The sequence below is a fragment of the Sander vitreus genome, chromosome 4 (assembly GCF_031162955.1).
Source record: "Sander vitreus isolate 19-12246 chromosome 4, sanVit1, whole genome shotgun sequence".
In the NCBI taxonomy this organism is placed as follows: Eukaryota; Metazoa; Chordata; class Actinopteri; order Perciformes; family Percidae; genus Sander; species Sander vitreus.
In genome coordinates this window covers 15,927,412-15,946,307 of record NC_135858.1, presented here as the reverse complement: position 1 = coordinate 15,946,307, position 18,896 = coordinate 15,927,412, and the positions used below count along the sequence as shown (strand labels likewise).

At 39.4% G+C, this 18,896-nt stretch overlaps 1 protein-coding gene across 2 annotated transcripts in view; it reads left to right on the top strand.

Moving 5' to 3' along the window:
* ca16b (carbonic anhydrase XVI b) overlaps positions 1 to 18,896 on the top strand; it is a 118,294-nt gene that overhangs the window by 87,146 nt on the left and 12,252 nt on the right. Inside the window, exons 9-18 of one of the 2 annotated variants that reach the window (XM_078248665.1) lie at positions 5,859 to 6,043; positions 9,541 to 9,649; positions 9,769 to 9,818; positions 9,908 to 10,652; positions 11,468 to 11,606; positions 13,222 to 13,260; positions 14,310 to 14,401; positions 16,298 to 16,389; positions 18,592 to 18,688; positions 18,805 to 18,887. In XM_078248665.1, coding sequence (XP_078104791.1) covers positions 5,859 to 6,043; positions 9,541 to 9,649; positions 9,769 to 9,818; positions 9,908 to 10,652; positions 11,468 to 11,606; positions 13,222 to 13,260; positions 14,310 to 14,401; positions 16,298 to 16,389; positions 18,592 to 18,688; positions 18,805 to 18,887 — 1,631 coding nt within the window. The remainder of the gene's footprint in view (positions 1 to 5,858; positions 6,044 to 9,540; positions 9,650 to 9,768; positions 9,819 to 9,907; positions 10,653 to 11,467; positions 11,607 to 13,221; positions 13,261 to 14,309; positions 14,402 to 16,297; positions 16,390 to 18,591; positions 18,689 to 18,804; positions 18,888 to 18,896) is intronic. The other variant, XM_078248666.1, reaches the window with a different exon arrangement.

Here is an 18,896-nt window from a genome sequence, read left to right as displayed (position 1 = left end):
TTTTCTCCATTTTATAATTATTGAAATAACCCGTAAGACAATCGTGCATCAAGAGAGGGAAAGAATGTCACCTGCGCGTATAAAACTAAGCAGTTTTGGGATATCGCACATATCCCAACAAAAGAAGGGATGAGAGACACTTATCTTGCACTACATCGTCAATAAGGATAGAAAAACGCTTCTTTGGCCGGGACACCAACTCCAGGCTTCCTGAAAGATAGCTGTCAATCAAGGTAAACTAAGGAGGTCTGTGGGTGAGATCGCCTTGAAAGTGACCAATCATAGAAGGGCCAGGGGATTATCCAATAAATAAACTGTCATTGATCCAGACTAAGATTGGAGAGACACTGGACTATAATATATATAGAGTTTTTACAATATTTCACACCATTAACGTTAGTCAGAGACAGTCTAAAGTGAATCCTTCTTTTCTTCACAACAGAAACTTGAGCAATAACCGATTGAATATATAAGGGATAATGAAATGTACCTTGCACGACAGCTGGATTCTCGCGATATCACAAGGCGGGATCACATAGCACGAAAATCCATCTTGTCAGACTTGAAGTAATACGTTTTTGTCTGACCTCCCAGCTTACCGAACCAATCAGCGTCCGGTAAAGAGCTACTGGCAGCTACAGCCGTGATTTAGGCGTGGTTCAGGCGTGTGTCGGCCGCGACTGTTTGTTTAAAACAGCAATGGCAGATGTGATAGACAGATGGTTCTTCCAGTCACCTGCCAGGTGCCAGTTTGAAAGTGCCCGCCCTTTTCCAAACAATTTCCAATGATGGTTCTGTGTTAACAAACCATCTGGCACGTCAGGTTAGAGCGAGGTGGTTGTTATTAGCGAATTGAACCCCTTCAGGGTGATGCAGGACCCCCTCCCTTTGTGTTCATGTCTCACTGGCTGATCTGCACTGCACACTGCCCAGACTGGGCTTCTGCAGGCTTTGTGATCTGCTGATCAGTGGTATGAGCTCCATATGAGCACCAATCTCTCACGGAAGCCAGACCCGGGTAGTGCGTAGAGCAGAGCTGCAGCAATTAGCTAGGCAGTGGGAGCACTATTGTCAACAATCTGCTATATAGAAATAACAGACCGTAGACTAAAACCTCTGCATGTCATTCTTTTTGTGTTTATAACATTCGCACACATAATGTGATTGGTCGCACTGATGGAACATAATGCCTATAATATTTAAGATTGTATGTTAATATTTCTGAAGGAACAAGATTGTGGTGCAGCTGTAAAATGTAGTTTTAAAATTAGTATTTTTTTTTTTAAATAGGCCATAGTCTGAACATGTTTTAATAGCATTTCAGTGACTGTGTTTGTTAAACCTGCTTTTTAAAACGGGGCCTAGGAAACAAACTGGGACGCATTTAGAATGTTAACGTTTAAAACTGAAATAATAAATGTTTGACTTTCTATTCTATATCTGAACCGGTATCGGAACTCATTGCTGCAATCGAGACATTTTGGACCACCAAACTCACTAGAGAGGCCTGCAACAATCGACCACTTGGACAAAGTGATACCACAGGTCATTGCGTAATGTATGGGCCTCCTGCTAACCCTAGCCAGGCCAAAAGCTGTTGCTGTAGTGTAAGACTGATATTATTATACTTAATAAAAATCCTTGAATATTTCATTGTTTAGTTCGAGATTCTTTTATGACACACTTATTTACTGAAGTTGAGTAACACAAATGCAGGTGTCATAAAATTGGTCAAATTGGCTTTAGTTTGATTTCTTATGAAGAGCTGTGGCCATGTTTATGACTCTGTTTACTATTTACCATTGACCTTTTAATGTATATTGTACATTTAGGCATGCAGTATATTTTTTACAGATGCAATTTGTATTTCATGTCATTTGCAAAAACTGCACACACAGGGCACACAGAATAGCGTTGTTCTGAAGATTTTCACATCATGAGTACACCTATTTTAACACACACACACACACACACACACACACACACACACACACACACACACACACACACACAAGTTAATGTGATAGTTATACAGTATTTGTTTTGTGTATACATACTATTTTTTTTTCACCCAAACTCGTTTTCCAATGCTATTTTCTTTCTGGTCAAAGATCTTGGGGCTTTAGTGAAAACTATTATTGAGATTTTTGATAGTGTTTTGGGACCAAATTCAGGAAGCTCATCTAACTGCTCAGCCTGGAGACCCATTCAAACATAGCTTTTAGTAGGGTAAAAATGAAAAAAATCTGCCTACATTAATAGGTAATAATTCAAATTTCACAAGATGTCCTGTCAGAATAATGCACGTCATTCTCTCATTGTTACAACACCTTATATCAAAGAACGTGTTAATCCAACGCACAGACCTCATGCAAGGCTTGATTAGAGTATTTTTGTTCCTCTCTTTTATGTGTGCATCTTGCAGCCCTTGCTTTAACAGAACAGTACAGGAACTGTGGAGACTAATGAGAAAGGCTGCTGTGCCTTAAAGTAGTGTTGTTGGTGTCTGGTAGGGAGAATTGATTGGGAATGCTTGTGATGAAGTTGGAGCACTCTCACAAGGCCGATCAGCAATCATCATTAATATGTGGCACAGCTAAAATAGACCCATACAAATTAAGTTGTGAAATTGCTTTTGTGGCATTATGTCAGTAGCAGAATGAATGTGGACCAGTGTCTCCTGTTTTTTCCGCTTCCCCTACCTCCTGCTTGTTTTCTCTTTGTGTCTCTCTCGCATTTCTGTTTTGCTGTGCTAAAATGTAAGAATTCAAATGTAATGGGAGGCGCTGGGAGTAAACCGTGTCAGTCTTATCTTCAGGGGTGACATCTGTCAAGGTTGTGTGAGGGGGGATATGTATCTGCCCACAGTAAATGATGGCATTGCTTGTTAATGTTGTGAGAGCCAGGGCCATACCTTGACTGAATGTTCCATCACTGTGATGAGAGTTGTTTGGCTATTAGAGAGGCATAGCTCCTGATGCAACATACAGTTTGCAGATTAGTTTGTGTGCGGCAGATTCATTGTTGGTCCCGTAATAATTAGGGGTGGGAAAAATAATCGATTCTTAGATGCATCGCGATTCTCTCTAGAACGATTTGATGCTCGATTATGATAAGTTAATAATCAGTGTCTCCAGACAAGTACAAATCAGAAAACAGAGTGACTGAAAGAGGATGAGATAATGGACAACAACTTAGAGTTTAGGCATGAGTGCAGAAAAAAAAACACACAAAAATGGCCAAAAATTTTGTATATATACACATGATCTAATAAGACATAAAACCCATACATAAAATAATTAGGTTAACATGTTTCATGATCTAAGCAGCCACCTATCCACCTTTAAACATGACTTAGCCTCTGACATGGAAGATTACTAAGAGAAGGTGACTTTCACAAGCATGTTTAAGGCTTAAGCATGGAATGACTACAAAATAAAAACCTCAGTAGACAAACATTTCATTAAAACTTGTGTGTGACAAATACTGTATATGTCCAAATCTAAGCTTTGTCTAGCTGCTTTGTCTAGGAAATGATTAGCAAACTCTGAGTAGCAAACCCAGATTTATTTGTATATTTTTAAAAATCACGCATGGAAATGTACATAAAAATTTCGAGATGCATCAATAATCGCTTTAGAATCGAATCGTTGGCCTCTGAATTGGAATCGAATCGTGAGGTGCCAAGAGATTCCCACCACTAGTAATAATGCCAAGAAATATATGTATGTATGTGTATATATATATATATATATATATATAGGGCAGTATTTGCTTAGTTTGTGTTTACTCTAATACTGCATTTCTGCATGTGTAAAAACAAGCTATCAGCCTGTACTTGCAGGCCTTTTTCTCACGACTAGACCAAATTTAGCATACCACTGTTTAAAATATGGTCATATGGTCCATGGGGCTGCAACCAACTTTTAACTAATAACTATAATAATTGTTGTTGTCTATAAAATGTCAGTAAATAAAAAATGAAAAATGCCTTGAACTTGCTTGTTTTGTCCGACTTTAAGTACAAAACCGTTGTATCTAGCCTCCAATTTGATAAAACAGAGAAAAGCAGAAAATCCTCACAGTGCAGAAACTGGAATTAAACAAAATTTGACATGTTTGCTTGAAAAATATGGAATGCCATTTTATTCAATATTAAATAAATGAATAAATAAATAAATATTCCTATGAAATGCATCCTAAAATAAATGAGGCAATAAATATACAAAATAAATGTAAATATGTAAATGAGTCAATATATGGTTGGGAACAGACAATCATTTTTTAACTGCTTGCTAGTTAATTTTCTCTGTCGACTAACAACATCATTAACATAGTCTAATATTATATATTATATATATCTAATATATTAACAACCACCTTGGATAAATTAAGTTTATAATTAATACAGAGACCTCATGTTTGCTCATCAGTAAAACGCATGTAAGAAAAGTTGACCCAATTATTGTGAACAGACTTAACAGTGTTGTATTTCAAGGTGCCAAATAGGTGTTAATTAAGGCTAGGCGATATAGACAAAACCAACAATCATTTTTGACCGAATACCACGATATTGTATGGTTTTCTATTGATGCTTTCACAAAATATTTACACAATAGAATTTTGGATAAAGTATCATCAGGAATGTGGATATAATGAGTAGGTGGGTTAAGGCAAATAATAAAAAAGCTAGAGCAGTCTAGTAAGTTCAGAAAATGACATCACTTTACTGTAATGCAGCCTCTAAAACCAGAAAAAAACATTTATTTATTATTTAAATCTAAGACGATATTTGTATTTATTAAGGATCCCCATTAGCTATTTAGTTTCATATCACGATATGAGTACAATATTGATATATTGCTCAGCCCAGTTGATGGTGATAAGGATAATGGCTGACATGATGCTAATGATGCAGGCAGTACAACCATTATGATGTCTTCAGCTGTTATTAAGAGGCTGCTTATGAGCTGCTGAAGTTGACAACGAACATCCGACAGGTTATAATGCATTTCACACCTTTCACACCTCATCAACACCCAAAGACATTCTTGCTATTGTGTGGGTTTTTCCCCCTGTGCCCTCCTGACTTATTTCCTCCCACCCTCTCTCCCTTTTACATATCATGGTGCTTAATTTGCACCATAGCTGGTAAAATATAAATGGAGAAAACATTGGTGACAATTTCAATTTGACAGAAACCCTGTGTGCACATAATCAGCTGACACTGGTTTTGGTACTGATTGCTGTTGTCCTGATGTGCTGAAAAGCATGTCCAGATTTTCCCTTACTCATACTGACAGATCCCTGTGTAAATATCCGTGCTGCAGCCTACACTGCCACCTTGAGGCTGACTTACATGTTTCCTTTTATCCTCCTAATGCATACTGTTTAAGCAGGAGCTTGTAAATTGTGTATGGGCAGGAAGTGCCGGTATTATCTCTACTACATGTTTACCACAGCACCCAGCTGTTTGGTATTCTACCTGGAATCTTTTTCAGTGTTGTGTCATTAAGAGGACACTGACAGCTGAAGTTGTACCTGATCCCATTCAAGCTTCCAGGAGTGTCTTTTGTTATTGAGTTTCTGTATTATTCTTTATATTATATATTTTACTCAAGTAGAAATGGCTTTGAGTCAAGTCAGCAGCAGACCGTAATAAAGTAACAGGTTTGTTAAAAGGCAACCTGCATTCTGCCCACACACATCAACAAACACAAAAACGTGGTCAAGCAGTCCTCACAACACAGCCTTTCATTTTCACCCAGCTGCATTCAAAAGGAGGAAAAAGTGACATTATCTCTTATTCTTTTCATGCTGTTTTAAATCTTACTACCCTCTACTTTTTGGTCTTTCAGTGTGCAGCAGTGCCCCAGTAAGCATGAAGATCCAGCCACTGAACAAGACAGCATTGATGGTGAGCTGGGAACGCCCTCTGACCGTCTACCACCCACCCATCACCAGTTACATGGTCTCTTACAGCTGGGTGAAACGTGATGTTGCTGACGAAAAGACCTTCACCAAGACTGGGGACCAGAGCATGGTGTGTATTATTATCAACTGTGACTAACAACTTCTCATACCAGACCCAGATCAGAATTGTCTCGTAGATGAGGTTTAAACATCTCTGATTGGTTTGCAGAGCCTACGATGTATGTGATAGTGGGTGGCTAGATTAGTGACAGTGTGTATAGGAGGAGACAGGTTGTGATGAACTCTGCACGTGGCTGTTGGTTGATATGATGGCCCCAGACAATCCCCTGTCACTCACCTGTCTTAGAATAGACATGTAGGACTGTCGCACACACTGACAAGTCTAACTGATATATGTAATGTTTTGGCAATCCGCCTGTGGCCTTGTCTTAGTTTAAGCATTTTCCATTGATTCAGTGATGCAAGTCAGTATAGGCTCAAAGATAACCTATAGCAACAAGTGAATCAGATCACAACAATATAAACCAAATCATAGTTTTATTTTTATTTTATATTGCTCATATTATGCTCATTTTCAAGTTCATAATTGTATTTATAGGTTGTACCAGAATAGGATTACATGGTTTAATTTTCAAAAAACACCAGATTTTTGTTGTACTGCACATTGCTGCAGCTCCTCTTTTCACCCTGTGTGTTGAGCTCTCCGTTTTAGCTACAGAGTGAGGCATCTCATTTCTGTTCCATCTTTGTTGGGAGTCGCACATGTGCAGTACCTAGGTAAGAACAACTAGCTAATCAGAAGTATTATGGTGTGCCATGCTAGCAGCTAGCCGAGCATTATAACATGTTTACAGAGTGACGCATGTTCATCACGGAAGTAAAGGCTGGACTACAACAGAGCTGTTTGTGAGCAGTGTTTTCTGTTGTTGTGAGATGGTAAATCCCTTTGGGGTGGACTTTGGACTTTTTCACTTTGTAAACCTATAACATGCACAACAAAGATAGAGATATATATATATATATATATATATATATATATATATATATATATATATATATATATATATATATATAGGGATATATATATATATATATATATATATATATACACAATAACACAATAAGGGAAAGGGAACAAGCCAAAAAGCATAATATGAGCATTTTAAGGGGACAGTTTACCTCATCATCATCATCATCATCATCAATCAATCAAATTACCTGTAGTGCTATTTACAGTTTCAATCAAGATTGCTTTGGTGTGAGTGGCCCAGTGTTGGAGATATCGGCCATAGAGATGTCTGCTTTCTCTCGAATATGATGGAACTCGATGGCACTCAGCTTGTGGTACCCACTAAACGTATCACCACTACTCATGGACGAGAGGCTCGTGACTAAATGTAAACATTAATAACTTCCACTAAAGACTCAGCTGAGGAGGACAAGCCTCTTATCAATTAGTATGCTTCCAGTGAAACAGTTAGCGGCTGTAGTTAGAACGTCCTACATGTACAAGAAAATAGTTCCTAAAACTGCTCACAACCAGGTCTGTGGATTATCTTGAGTTACCTGGTCATGATTTCTGGAAATAGGCATTTCTGTTGAGTTTTTTCAAATGTAATTTTTGGCGCTTTTAACACCACAACCCGAGTGCCATCTAGTTCCATCAGATTCGAGACAAGGCAGTCATCTCTACTGCTGATATCTCCAACACTGGGCAACTTGCACCAAAAAAGGCAAGAGGAAAAACATGTCATTTTTATTTGGAGTTGAACTGTCCTTTTAACAATTTGAAAACCTCTTTGAAAAAAATCCTGTTTTTGTTAGGCATTGGAGTTAGCTCTTTGAACATAAACGGTCGTCTTTTAGCAACCAACACAGGCAACTGTGCAAATGTAGCCCTTTGGATCTCGGTGAAATTTTTGACACCAGTGTTCACACAATCTCTCCAACACACCATTAACTGTCTCCACAGAAATATATCCACGCCCTGCAGGATGTTACACCTACAGGGCTGTTCTTTTTCCACACTATCCACACATATTCTTCTCCCTGGTCACATATCCTTCCATTTGATGGAATCCGACACCCAACTGTGCATCTCCTTCAAAGCCCACTGACCCCCAGCTGTCTTGACAGTCTGCATGGCTGCCTCTTTAGTTAAACAGTTCAGAGGCAAAACACTCACCCACTGGTTCAGAGACCTGGCATCTGCTCCCTTGTGGCAGTACCACCTCCAGCATGTGTTACAGTAAATACAGTTGTCAATGTCATGGATGGGAAGCTGGTGAGGGATCATCCGAAATAAGAGACACCTTCTGTTTAGCAGTTAAACTTTTTGAAATGAACAACATAAGCATATTCGTAGATTCTGACAGATATAATTTGAAGGTTTTTTTTTTACCCAGGTTGAACTATTTTGTGGAAATACCATATCAGACACAAATTATTATCCCATGCGGTTTTTCTTTATCTCTTAAAACCCGCCTGGAGGGGATCTTTAACTTACAAACTACTTATTACCAAAGCTTAGATACTATGGACAAGCAGGTTAAAATGAATACACAATCAGGCTTCCTGCAGTCAAGAACTCCCTCACAAATGAAACTAATACAGATAAATTAACATTTATTTAATTAATTTAACTCCTGCACCCCTCTGAAATCAACATCTCACTCGCAGCATGTCCAGAAACCTGCCACAACAGTTCTATCTGATGTTAAATATAGAAACCATCTCACCACAATTTCAGTCTCCTCGTGCTGTTTACCTGCTGCTCTTGGTATCCTCCAGCTACATTTACTGACCTTTTAGCTCCTCATCAGCCATACTGCTCCCTGAGGTCGACTGGCAGAGCTGTCGTTATCTCTACAGCCCAAGTCTTCATTTTCTATATTCTGTAGTCTTGTAGTCTGTGATATAACTTGTTTAAGAAGCTTAGGTAATTTCTTAAAACATATATTTGAAACCATGAGACTTGCTTGGCTTATTGATGTCTTTAACAATAATCATATTGACGTTTTTTCAAAGAATGGATTCATTATTATTATTTACATATAATCTCTCTATGTTCTGTTTAAGAGCTTAAGTTAACGTTGTTATTCTACATGTATTGCAGATGGTTGACTGAAAGAACGATTATTGTTCCCATGGGATGCTCTATGTGGTTACACTCCAATAATACAATACAGTCGATCAGTACCTTTACTGACCCACTTCTCTCTCTGCTGTCAGTCTTTCTGATTTAGCCCACTTCATTTCCATTTCAATTTTCAGCTTCTATCTCTGGACACCTTTTTATCTGAATTATTTTCAAGAAAAACTAGCTCTCCAACACCAGAGGCAATCACACATCTGTTCTCAGGGCCATTTTAATACAAGTAAAGCCATCTTGAAAGTGCACAACACAATTAAATTAGGCAGAAAATTAGGTTTAAACTGCATTAAAGTTGTGGGTCATGCACTGTTGACAGAACAGTGGCTTAGCGTAGTATCTTTTAATTTTGGGATTAACAGCGTCCACAGTTTGAAATGTATTATTATCCATTCAATCATTATTTACAACAAGTGGTCTTAAGTGCGTACGTATGTGCATCTTTTCTTTTGCAGAAAGCCGTCATCACTAATGTGTCCCCTGACGTCCTGTACCTGTTCAGAGTGCAGGCAGTGTGTCAGCATGACCTGCGCAGTGATTTCAGTCAAACACTGCTGTTCAGAGGTACCTGGTCGAAACCCTCCAGCCATCGAGTCATTATGTATTCTTAAAGAAACACTTATTTTGCACGTCAGACACATAAAAATGTTTTTTAAATGCTCCCTTGTCTTTTTGTTTTTCAGCTAATACAACAAGAATATTTGAAGGGTCTCGGATTGTGAAGACTGGGATGGTGAGAAAATGGCAGTGGAGTTTTCTTTTTTTTAGAAAAATTCATGTACTTCTGTTGGATAACCACTTTTCTCTGTCTGTGTCCATCAGCCCACAATTTCTCCAGCGTCCTCGGCAGACATGGCTCCCATCAGCTCTGGTTCCTCCACTTGGACGTCCTCTGGCATCCACTTCTCCATTGTCTCTATGGCAACAGGGATGGGCCCCTCTTCTAGTGGCAGCCAGGCCACAGTGGCATCAGTGGTGACAAGCACCTTGCTGGCAGGCTTGGGCGTAGGCGGAGGGGTCATTTCTTCTTTGCCCAGCTCTGTTTGGCCCACACAGGTGCCCCAAGCCACGCAGAACCCCACCCGTCCATCCGTCCCGCCTGCAAAGTCTAGCACCGAGCAGGCAGCGCCCCAGGGCTCCGAGACCGACACCCTGTCTGAGGAAAAGCATGCTGAACGTGAAGGCAAGGACGAGGAGAAAGAGGAGGAGGAGGAGAGAGGAGAGCAGGAGGAGGGAGAGGATGAGAAGAAGAGAAAGAACAAGACTGCTCCTGGTAATGAGGAAAAGCAAGCCAACAGCACTGTGGCAGAAGAGCCTTTAATCCCCACCCCCGCATCCACAGCCAAAGAGAAAGGAGAAGGGAAGCCTACGGTCAAAGGCACCACAGTACCCGCAAGCACCAGTGACGATCAGTTGGTCAACGTAAAACCGAAACCCACAGATGTAAATGCAGTCTCCACTCAGGAGGCTGGTAATGACACTGCAGAGATGCAGATTCCCCAGAGCTCCACAGTGTCTCCAAAGATCAGTGATGGCAAGAGTCTCTGGCCTTTCTCTGTCCACACTGGTGAGCAGACCTCTTTCTCCCACACAGATATGACACAATATTGCTTGTTGTCCCTTCCCAAACGCTATTTCTCTTGTTGTCAGCTTTCATACAAGGCAAGACTTCTCTCCGATGCAGAATTCTGTAATCACTACCATAAGTTATGGAGAGCAATTTAGCACAATAAATGAATTGATTTAAGAAAGTGACTAAACTGGTTACCATTTCAGTCAAAGATAAAGCTCCAGGCTTTTGTGTCACTACAACATAGAGGTCTGGAGGCATAAATAAACCATCTGCCATCGGGGTTCTGCCTCGAGCAGTCCCTTTAAGCATATTTTGAAAGAGTTTGCTTCAGGGGAGAGCATTTTTGAAGATATCTTTTGCCAGATTCTTTACTCTTACAATGTTAGATGTTAGTGATCATGTTAGTGTCTTTCACATTGATTGATTGAAAGCTATAATCAGGCAGTTAGTATTCATGCTACTCTTTTGGCCCAAAAGCTGGTTTGGTTTAATATTCTTTTAATGCCATTAGCGGTAAAGTTCCCATCCCAACCGGGACCCCTTCAGGCTGAATAATGACTGGCTCGCTCTACATTTTACTTACTTATAGGTTTATTCTTAACTAAGAGAAATATTTAGCTCAAACCAAGCTTAAGTTGATTTTAGATATATAATAGTGAACATTTAGAATAAGAATTCCTGACTTTGGCAACTACCAGTGGTAACATCAGAAAATACACTTTGGCAGACATCACAGCATGCTAATATGCCCAGAGTGAGTCAGTAGAATATGTATAGGCATGTATTAATGTGCATGTGTTACGTTCCAGACAGGACCATCTTGTCCAACGTGACTCGAACCCCTCACCCGGGGATGAGCAGGATGGTGTGGATCGTCCCCTTGGTGGTGGTGTCTGCTCTCACTCTGCTCTGCCTCATAATGCTACTGATTGTGATGGTCTACTGGAGGTGAGTTCAGTATACTTAACCTCATTCCTGATGGCACATTTTAGTTCTAAAATGGTTTGGTAGAACAATAAAATGTCATTACATCAAGTGCTAATACATGAGATACAGAAATGCCTCATCTTAATAAGGGTATCCCTGATACCTCCCTCAAGGGTATGAATAACTAGCTGCCCCTCACCCATGCTGACCCCACCCATACATTTTTTCCACACTTGCATATTGGGTTAAGTGACAATTCGCATGCATGTCTAGATTTTCTAGTTAGTCTGCTCCACATTCAGACCCATCTACTTTAGATTCGTCTGTTTTATCTATATGTATGCGCATCAATCTCAAACAGTCTGTTAGCAAGACTGCCTTCCTCCCTGCATGTTATACTTCAGGCCCATCACCCACCTGGGTGAGGGTCAGGAGACCTGAAGGCCCTGCAGAGCCAGCAGGGGTCCCAGCTGTGTCTTCATCTGCTGGGCTGAATTCCAGCCACTCTATTGGAGCCCCAGTAATTACACAGACCAGGCCACATGTGGGATGGTTAATGAGTTACAAATAGCACTATGGGCTATTTACTGTGTTTGAAGGTTCTGCTTCTAGTTGGGTGGCATTTTGTTTATTTACAGTCTGAGATTTATTTTTGTCAATACTTGAAATGGCTTAGATGCATTTTTATAAATTATGTTTAACAGAGTGAGATCACTGCAGCAAATGTTTATTGACCAACAACACTTTACTGTGGCATTTTGTGATGTCGGATAATATAAGAGCGTGTTATAACTAACAGCCTGGTTATTAGCGCCATAGAGGTGATCAAAAAACAGATAGTCGAAAGCAAGACAATTAGCAGATTCAGTCGGTGGATGGATTACTGAGAGTTGTGGTATTTGAGGAGAAGTGCAGGGTAAGCTTTGAGATTAGACATGGCCATCACAGCTGTTGTTGTGACAACTCTTGCCAGTTCACAGACAATGCCTGCTTCCCCTGGGGAAAAGACCATGATGAAAGATGAAATCAACCAATTCACTCTTCATGCTCTGCGTAGTCTCTCTTGGTGACAGTGCAGCCAGTGAGTTTCTCTGCTCACAGATGTTTTGGTCATTAACTTAATATCTTCATATGTTCAAATGTGTATTTAAAAACATGATCAATTGACAATCTTTTGAAGTTTGACGTCTTATTTTTAGCTTGTTCTTTTTTGCAGTTAGTCTAGGTAATGTCTACAATGGAATTAATTGCTGGCGTTACAGAACACATCTGGAAGCTTCTGGGGCTCAAGGTGGTTGTCGAAAACAAAAAGTGTTGAATGGGATGCCTCTCTTCACTGACATCTATTCAGAAAGCCTATTTCATCTCACTTTCCATTCCCCCAAAGCAAACTATTTTTCTGAGATCATAGGATAGAATCAGAGAGGACGTGTCGACTATGCTGGTTAGTTAGCTACACCACATCTGCACCCACAGAGAGCCATTGGATAGGCAGGCTGTGACGCAAGACGGGGGAGCTCTCCCCCTTTCAGTTTTTCACCCTCCCCTCTCACTCTCTCTCTCTCTCTTTCTATATGTTTTAAATACAGTTCAGCCTTTTTATTTTTCTCTCTGCTTTGCTTTATCTTTCTCAAAGAATGACAAGCATCTGCTCCCTCCTCTGCATCAAGTACAGGTAGGATTAAATTAGGGAATGCTAGCAGTGGGATGAAACATAGGTCTTTTGTTTCCATTTATTAGTATACATTGTGTGTGTGTGTGTATGAGGAGGGGGTTGAGGCTGGAGAGGATGTGCAAGGTGTTCAGGACCTTAAAAAATCCCTCAATAACAGTCTCTGTTTTTCTTGAGCTTTCTAAAAAGTGAGGCGCTGGATTTTTTAAAATGTATTTCTTCTATTTAGATAACATCTTACTAATCATGTCATAATGTGCATTTTTGATGTGCTCAATGGAAGGATGTATTTAATGTGAAACCTTTAATTCATCTTTTTTACAAAGCTTTAATATCCCCAGAAATAATGTAGATATTCTCTAAAGAGCTTGATCAGAATTCAGCATTGATTTGACAAGGTTTATAGTTTTAAAGTCTGTGAACTTTGGACCTTGAACTTTGTAAAAAAAAAAAAAAAAAAAATTGGGATTGATTGTCCAAGAGGGGGCACAACAATTTTGGCTTTCCAAACAACAGGAATTACCCATGCATAAGTGATGAATGTCAAAAGTGTCATCTGCTCTGGAGACTAAACTTTGTCAATACAAGTTTTCATATGAATATATGTGCATTGAGCTGCAGCTGCTGGCATCAATCACGCCCAACGGGCCTTTAAGGGGATTTTGTTTTCGTAAAAAGTGGGGTGGGATCTCTTGAAAGTGGTGTGTGTTGTTTCCCCTAAATAATCTGTGTTTGCATTAGTTGTCTTCAGTTTGGGTAAAGTGCTAAAGTTGGCGCTGCGCTGTGTGTCACTGCGAGTTGTTTACCTGTTCCCTGTAGTCAGCTCAGACTGTTTCCAGGAGCTGCTCACTGTCAGCGACTCTGTGTGCGATCAGCTGTGTCCCACTCACTCTGGGGTTTTCATTAGCAGTTTTCTGCCGTTCCTTCTCGTGTCATTCTATTCAAATTTGAGATGCTGACGTTGACAGACCGGATCTGAGAACAATGCGATAACGACTCCCTAATAGACTTTACTGTGGCATCTCTCTGTTCTTCTCTCTCTGTCCCTGTAGGAGATTTTTCCAGACAGCTCACTTCTATGTAGAGGAGAGCAGCTCTCCCCGGGTGGTGGCCAATGAGAATATACCAATCATCCCTATACCAGGTAATCTGTATTTCATTCAATATTTATATAGTATAATATTTAGAGTATTCATTTATGTGATATTCAAATATCCATAATTGTATGTCAAAGTATACTTAGGATTCACTTTGTTGCGCTTTTCTAGATCAGTGATTCCCAACCAAGGGTACTTGTATTATATGGTACTTGTTCACCCCAGGGGGGTATTCTGCAATTGTGTTGGCGTACGTGGAAAGATTATGAAAGTACAGTAGCTCAAAAAACAAAAACAAAAATGAAATAAAAAAAATTTAGTCAACTACAATACCAGAATGCAGTTTTTAAGAGTGTGTAAAAACGAGTTAGCAAGCAAGCAAAGAAGCTTAAACCGTATGCTAAAAGTAAAATATTCAGTAGATAAGATGAATGTCTAACATAGCTAGCTAAATGTGATGGATAAACAGTTTTAAAAGTTACCTGAAAGTATTAGATAGATTATTACATTACTTATAGCTATCTATTTTAAACAGCTGAAATAATTAGCTTAAAGCAATGAAAAAAGTAAGTCTTAAAGTAATGGGTAGAGGGGGTACTTGAGTTAATTTTACTTTTGGACTATGGGGGTACATGGACAAAAAAAGCGTGATTTTTAAGACTGACACTGAGTACCAAAAACTGACAAAGGAATCTCGACTTAGTGGTATATGTCTGCTGATACAGGACACATCCACAAGCAACCATTAACTGTTTTCAAATAGTTTTACTTACCTTGATGTCTGCATTAGCACAGTTTCTGCCCAGTTACATATGAAATGACTCTGAGAGCACCTCTGTAGGAATTATGTGACTGGCTTTTTGTTGCCTTTAATGTCCCAAGCAGCAGCGCAGTGGCAGCTAGTCGATATCAGACTTTACTTTCACAGTCGCTTAAAGCTCCGGGACATTTCAAGGCTGTGATATCACAGTTAAAGATCACAGTATTGACTCCACATTCATTAGGCTTTTATTGCTTGTCTTTTTCATTCTTTATCCCATTCTTTCTTCTTCCCTTTTTCTTTCTGTCTTCTCTTTTTCCATTTACTCTCTTGACAAACTGTGGCAATTTTCTTACAGCACAAATTCTGCATGACTGACCATGTGCTTAAATGAAGTTGAACATGTGGAAGAACATGAAATTCATAGAGCAGTGGCTTTATGGGCTCAGAAAAAGCATTATATTGCACATAGTGCTGTGGGACATGCATACCTATGTACAGTTTTATATCCCATCAAGGAAAATTGGGCCTAATCAGCCTTACTTCATTTTAATTTCTAGCTACTGAAGCTACAATTTGCCCAGAACCATTTTGATGAACTGATTAGACTGATAAGTGACGCTTGACACTAATACAGGGGAGGACATTTTAATAAATGAACATATTAACAATCCAGAACCACTGAGGCAAGTAAGAGCCCTAAAAGCCCCAGCTGCGAGGATGTATTAGTAAAGACATTTGCCAGTATCTGCAGCAATGACAGCTGGGTCCCCTGCACTATTGTCCAAGTGTGATGGTGACCAGCATTATCAAAGATCCTTCATGTGTGATTTGGGGCTGATTTGACTCTGATGAGACAGATGCTCCCTCCCATAAATGTTCAAAATACCAAATCTAGATATTTATGAGTCTAGTTAAAACCAGTCTGTTAAAAGGCTCAAAATGTAAAGTTATCTTCTAATCTTTTCTTTAACATTACATTTTTACATTTGCTGCCTGGTTGCATTAGAATCTTAAATGATATATCACATTGGTTTCCGTGTGTTTATTGGCAACACTCTCACGCACGTACACACATTCTCAGAATACATGGTGGCTAGAAACAAACCCTAATTTTGCACTATGAACAGCACATTAATGAAGTAATGGGCACTTTGCTAACTGTTCTGCGTTTGTCCTGCAGATGACATGGAGGCCATCCCCGTAAAGCAGTTTATTAAACACATCATGGATCTCTACAAGAACAACCTGCAAGGTTTTTCTGAGGAGTTTGAGGTATACTTTCAACGCCACTTGAATGATGATTTGTTTTGAAGCCTTGTAAATCTTTGCTGTATAACTAATGGTGTTTTTACAATGGAGTTGGGTTCACTTGGTCCGTACAGAAGATAGGAAGATAAACAGGTACATTGTTGCCTTTTAGTTCCGCTCTGCTTCATGTTCACATTGACTTATTATAAACTAACGAAGAGGAGTAGACAGAAGGTCACGTAGACCGACGGGTAACTCGTTGATTGGGTAGTTTTGGCAGCTGTCATCCTGCATCATCAGCAGTATAGCAAGTCATGCAGCACTTTACTGTGACTCACATATTTATTTATGTTCTCTGGTGTCCCAAAGAGCTCATAAAGAAATAATTGTTAATGAGCATCGTCATAAATAGTGTTGTTGGTTTGTACATTTCACTCAATCTTTATTGGCTAGATTGCTTTTCTTGACAGTCCACAATCAGCAGATGAATTCATAGGTAGTTTAGCTTTTGAATTATCTAATTGACCTTTCTACTATCATAACATCCAGTGGGTGTTCTGTTTTGCTTTTACACCACAAACAAACCTCAGCACAGTCTGCTTGGAGGCAAACCGAGACCCCCCTTTTCAGGTGGTCTTGTTCTGGTTGTTTGGTCCGCTCCAAGTTCTAATTACAGCTTTCACACCAGCCTTAACAAGCCAAACAAAACAGGCAAGTGCACACGTTTGTTAGAACTGAACCAAACAGATAAGGTGTAAAAGCACAATAAGATCTCAGAAAATATGCAAGTACTATTGTCTTGTTTTTGTTCTGGTGTTAAGTAAGATAGAGCAATTATTCAGCACTGTTCATCTCCCCTCTACTGTACACATGTTGTCTGCAAGTGGGCCTGGGTCTGAACAGCGGTTAGAGATTGCTTTATGCATGCAGCATGTGTTTGTGTGCAGGGTTGCTACTTTTGAGCAGATGGTTGAGAGAAAGACAAAGAGAAAGATCAAGAGAGACAGAGGTTAATTAGAGAAGGTCTGTCTGCTGGGTGACTGGATGGGAACACATTCTCTATGTAACCAGGTTAAGAAATGAGGCAAAAGCTTCAGCCCCAGAGGATTCCTTCTAATTGGGGTCATTTGATGTGGAGCTTGTGTGCATAATTTTCAAATGCATCACAATGAAGCTGTGTTAGAAATGATTGTTGTATTTTAGGGGGTTGGTGTAGTAAAGAAGAGGAGATGAAGGCTGTCTTACTGGAGGCCTGAGTGAGGCCAAGCACTAGTGGCAGTAAGCATCTGCTCTCCTGGAGTGTCCTGACTGAATCTCTGGTTATGTTATGCAGTTTATCCTTAGTTTAATATACTGTAAGTTTGAAAAAAAGGAAGAAAATTTTCCCTGTAAAGACCAATTTTTTTTAAATTTTTTTAATTATTTTATTTAACCTTTATTTAACCAGAAATATACTCATTGGTATTAAGAATTCTCTGGGTTATAGAGCTGCGTGATAGTATTGCAAAACAGATGATAGATGGAAGTTTGAGTGGTTTTGATTTTGCATTTGAAATCATCATGAGTTTTGTTTATAAGGCAAGTAAGGCAAACAAAAAATAAATAAATCTGGTTTTACCTGCTAAGACAGAGACCTTCAACAGGGGGTCCGTGACCCCTAGGGGGTCCTTAGAGTTGCTGCAGGGGGGCCTCCAAATAATTGTTTGATGGTTAAGAAAAAAAATGTAAATATGTCTGAAAATATTAAATGAATCCAACATATTAGTAAAGATACATCTTTTTTTAGCTAAGTTAAGCTAAGGTATCCATAAGCTAGCCATCCACAGATACAGTTAACCTTAAGGATTCACTGTGCCACATGTTAACATTAAAACATGATGTATAAATATATAATCATGCCAACAATTTTTATTTTAAAAGTGTAGTATTGTATGCACCATCTAAATATATATATTTATATATTTAGATATATTTAGGTATATGTAAAGGCGTTATGCCGCCCTACACTTTATTGTAAGCCCAGTTTAATATGCAACTCAATTGTATACAATATATATAGTAAGGGGTCCCTGCTCGGTTTGTTTTTCAGCTGAGGGGTCCTTGACCTAAAAAACGTTGAAGACCCCTGTGCTAAGAAATAAAAATATGTAACAGAGAGGGTAATTCAATTACATAGTCTCTCCTTGTTTAATCAAATCCATCTCTGTCTATTTTTCCTCCCTCCAGGAGGTCCAACGCTCCACAGCAGACCTGAAAATCACCGCAGAACACTCCAATCATCCCGACAACAAGCACAAAAACAGATACATCAACATTGTGGCCTGTGAGTCAGCTGTTTAATCTGATTATGACGTCTACTGCAGCGCAATCCAACAATGTTTTTATAACATGTTTTCATCCTTTTAATAATCCACATAAATATATCAATGCTCTCCCTAGATGACCACAGCAGGGTGAAATTACGAGCTCTGGCGGGGAAAGATGCCAAACATTCAGATTACATCAATGCCAACTACGTGGATGTGAGTTTT